Source organism: Agrilus planipennis, unplaced genomic scaffold (assembly GCF_000699045.2).
Source record: "Agrilus planipennis isolate EAB-ADULT unplaced genomic scaffold, Apla_2.0 scaffold3, whole genome shotgun sequence".
NCBI lineage: Eukaryota > Metazoa > Arthropoda > Insecta > Coleoptera > Buprestidae > Agrilus > Agrilus planipennis.
This window is the reverse complement of record NW_020442460.1, coordinates 272,032-276,426: the sequence shown is the minus strand read 5'-3', so window position 1 is coordinate 276,426 and position 4,395 is coordinate 272,032. Positions and strand designations below refer to the sequence as shown.

General features: G+C 31.9%; 1 protein-coding gene across 1 annotated transcript in view; it reads left to right on the top strand.

Annotated features, from left to right (window-relative positions):
• Positions 1-4,395, top strand: part of LOC108737815 (putative inorganic phosphate cotransporter) — a 25,294-nt gene that overhangs the window by 11,856 nt on the left and 9,043 nt on the right. Inside the window, exon 3 of the mRNA XM_025980665.1 lies at positions 518-827. Within this exon, the coding sequence (XP_025836450.1) occupies positions 518-827 (310 nt within the window). The remainder of the gene's footprint in view (positions 1-517; positions 828-4,395) is intronic.

Below are 4,395 nucleotides of genomic sequence, written 5' to 3'. Positions count from 1 at the left end.
CTTTTTCGAATTTCTAAATAAACCATTCGCGAGCATAGAAGTGACTACTTTTTATCTAAGGCGACTCGACCCTGCGCTATCCTCTGCTTTATATTCCTACTACTCCTTTCGTCCTGACTTATCTGACTTCCTAGATACCTTAAATCAGTCACTTCTTCTAATTTTTCGTCTCCCATCTTTACATTCGCTCTTTCCCTACTTTTTCTTCCCTTTCATACCAGTATTTTTTTTACTTTTATTTATTTTCATACAATATTGTTTTGTCAATATCGCTTCCATTTTATTTAAAGTTATCTCTAACTCCTCCTTGCTAGATGCTAATACTGCTATATCATCTCCAAATAGAAGCATATTAATCTTTTTCCCCTCTGTATCTGTCCCTATAGTATACTGGCTTTAATGACGTTGAAAAGAACTATGTAGTCAAAAATAAAAATAATGAACATAAATACATTTATATTATTTTTGGGCAGGAGATTTTTCAAGTACGATCCTGATTTATTAATCTAAATTTTAGACGTACAATTGGACCGACACAAACTTATTAATATCATCATATTATTGGGTAACATTCCCGTTTCAAATAGCTGCTGGTATCGCATCGGAAAAATACGGATCCAAGTGGCTCTTAGCGATTGCTGCCTTTATTTCATCCACTTTTACAGCAGCTTTGCCTTTAATGGCGCAATTCGGCTCCTGGGGAGTTATGATATGTAGAATAGTACAAGGAGCCACTCAGGCGATGGTTTTTCCATCTGCGTTTAATCTTGTAGCCAAATGGGCGCCAGTACCAGAAAGAACGAGACTGTGCAGTATAATGTTTACTGGTAAGATTTGCAACATGAAAAGAACGATATATATATATTTTACCGGAAGTGTATGAAAACTAGGAATTATATACAATTCCTAGGAAATGTATACAATTCCAAGGCTATTTAGGAAATGCATAAAATTTTGTTTCAAAGATTGTTTAATACACTGATATTCTGAGAAATATATACATTTCCTAGGAATTGTATGAAATTCCGATATTGTACTAGGAAATGTATAAAACTAATGCTTTCTGTGAATATAATGAATAAAACACGTTAGTAAACTGAAAATCAGTGTTATCTGTGTTTAGTAGTCTAGTTTTCTAGTACGATCACCTGATGTATATGCATTGGTGACGTTATTGTATCGTTATTAGGTAGATTTATGACAGACTGGAGTTTCCTTAAGGATGTTTGGGAGGTACAATCGGAGACAAGAGTACATAAAATTAGAAATTCGTTATTAATTAGGTTTTGCAGCATAGCATGAGGTAAATAAATACTATCTATACTAAAAAAAAAGTATACGATTTGAGAGAAAATTTTGGAATTGACCAAAAACTTTGAATCAAATAAGAATAGTTGGATGAACTGGATTTTCGATGAAGTAATACAAAAAAGAATAACCAATTAAAAATAATGTAATCGGCAGAATCGCAGCTATTGAATATGCGCACCCTTAAGGATATTTGGGAGGTACAATAGGAGACAAGAGTAAATAAAATTAGAAATTCGTGATTAATTAGGTTTTGCAGCATAGCATGAGGTAAATAAATACTATCTATACTAAAAGAAAGTATACGGTTTGAGANTAGCGTATGTACAGGGTGGGTAAAAATAATATCTTAAAAAAATTTTGTGAAAAATTGTTATTACGAAAGTTATAAGATTATTTATAAAATTTACCCAACGATTTTTTCCAGGTTTAATTGATCGATACTGCTATTTATAGAAGGTATAGTAAGGAACCGATTAATTTTTTAAGTTTTGGTGAAACTCCTTTCACTCTCGCAACTCAGTCTATTAGGTATATCATTAATATTAATTTTATCGTGCTAACATATTTATAATAACATAGTTAGAAAACATAGCTAATAAAACAGTAGGTACTCTCACATTCTACCATGAAATTGACATTTTTACTGTCGCAATTATTTCCGCTTTATTCTGCAGTATAATTTTAAATCGCCAAAGTTTAGTTCGTGATTGAACTTGGTGCAGATAAAGTCTATATGTAGTACCACTTTAGTTACCGCGAAAAAAATCTTTTGGTTAGCCGCGCACCTTCAGCACACATAATATAATAATATGTAGATATTTAATCGGTCTGGTCTAGCTAATCATACTTTAAAATCTTATTTGTTCATTTTGTTTAAAGTGCTTAACGTTGACAGTATATTTTTATTTATACTCCTCGCTTTCGTACAATTTTACTGCGCGCACAGAGTCGGAGATTGTGAAGGTTTTTTTTTGTTATTAGACAGATCATCTCAGATTAAGGACGTGGAGGAAGCATGACATAAATACAAAGTTAAAAACTGCAATTTACTACAACTTCATCGATTTAAATTGAGTACGTATTTACGCGTGTGCTAAACATCATGAGTCCTAGAAAGTACACCGTTGAAGATGAGACAAAAAAAGAAGGTAAGTTAACTCTTGACTTATTTTTATTGAGTTATTATGTACTTCTCTCTTGGGGAATTTGAGGAATTTTAAATTTCGCGCAATTTTTAGGATGCTTCCTTGGAGTGCGACATTTGCAAATTGTCCTTATCTCTTGCATGGCCGGAATATGTTTTGGGAAAAATGTTAATTTTTCAGTTGCGATAGTTGCTATGACAAATACAAATGCAAACTCTGATATTCCGGTATGTACTATTTTTGTTGCTACTAAAATAATCAAAAATATCATCAGCTTGAAGACTGGACCAATTTTTTGTATTTCCCTAAAACTGGAACATTCCAAATCCCTACCTGTATACACGAACGCGGTAATCTGATGCAGATCTATCTCTCTGCTTTCTTCACTCTTATTACTGCTTCTAATATGTCCTACCATTCAATGTTTCCTAATTCCTACCGATTTTCTTGTTATCCTCCTTTGTAACATTTTCTAATACAGAACACTCTAAATAGCTCGAACTCTAACTCCAAAACACCCCACTAAGCGTCCGAAATACTTTTTGACAACTTCTAGACGCTTGTATATTAAAAATTGTAATCTAAAATTTTCTTAATTCTTTTAAAAAAAGAACTTATCTTGACCAGATCCAGTTCACCTAACTTGGGCAAAATTATCAAGGAACAAATGCAAATCATTAAAAGAACCAAGACATAAAACAGTAAATCTTATCCAAACTCTTCTAACTGTCTCGTTTTGGCGTTGGAATTTGCGCTATTTATAGTGTTCTGTATTGGAACCTATCAGGAAGAGCAGGATTTACAATGTTCTGTACAATATCGCCAATGTTATGCAGTCTTCTAAATTTTCTAATATAAAACATTAGCCGAAACAAGTCAATTCCATTTCCATCATTATCTAACCCAAAACCTTAGTGGGTAGCCCTAACCCTTAGGTTTTTTTCTATATTTTATAATACATTAAACTTTTAACCTCGTTTAGAAGTTTGCATTGCAAAATTTTAGTGGTTTGCGTTGTGCCTCGATAGATACATCAATCTTTGAACACCCTGTTCACCCCTTAAGGGGTTCAATTTTAAAAATCCTTTCGTAATGCTCGCCTACGTTTTTTGATCTACTTTCTAGTCTGTAACTACCACAAAACAAAAAAAAACATGACATTAACAGATACTCGACTTTTTCAGTCTCGAAATGTTGTATTTAAAGTGATTGAAATAGGAGAATGAATTTCTGTTAATTGAATTTCTAATTAGCATTTACTAGTAATTTGTGATCAGATAAACAAAATGTGCTTCTAACGAATGATTTAGCGTCTCTTTTAATCTTGTTGTTTGATCAGACATAGACGTGGGTTTATGTGGCTGCAGTTTTTGCAGCTCATTTCTACGTTACTACGAGAAGATAAAATTAATAAAACAGAGATAGGTCAATATCACAACTAAAGTTACCTATTGTGAGATAAGAAAGTCCAGCCGAAAGGAAACTTAGAAATGAAAATGTAGCTATTAATTTTGTATATTTAAATACCTTTAAATATTAATTTTAGGTTAGGTTATAAGTTTTTCGAGTGGCACTTACCTACTATCTGCCTAAACTAAATGTTTAGGTTTTTGAAATCAGCCTAGGAAGAATTTAATGTAGTTGTGATTGTTAAAATGCTTTTTATTTCTTGACGGTTTATTAGGTATTTTGCCAAATTGAATTAATTAACATTTAAATTTTTTTGTCAACAATATTTTTCCGTTATTCGATTCTAATTTTAGCCTGTAATTATTAATAGGCACTTAATTTACTGACAAAAGTTAATTATAAAAACATTGCGTTTCAAAATTAAGCAGGAACACCACTTTTTGTTGAACTTGAAATTTTAATGTAGTATTTATGTAAACTTCACTCATTACATAATCACATATAAAAATTACAGTATTGACACAATATG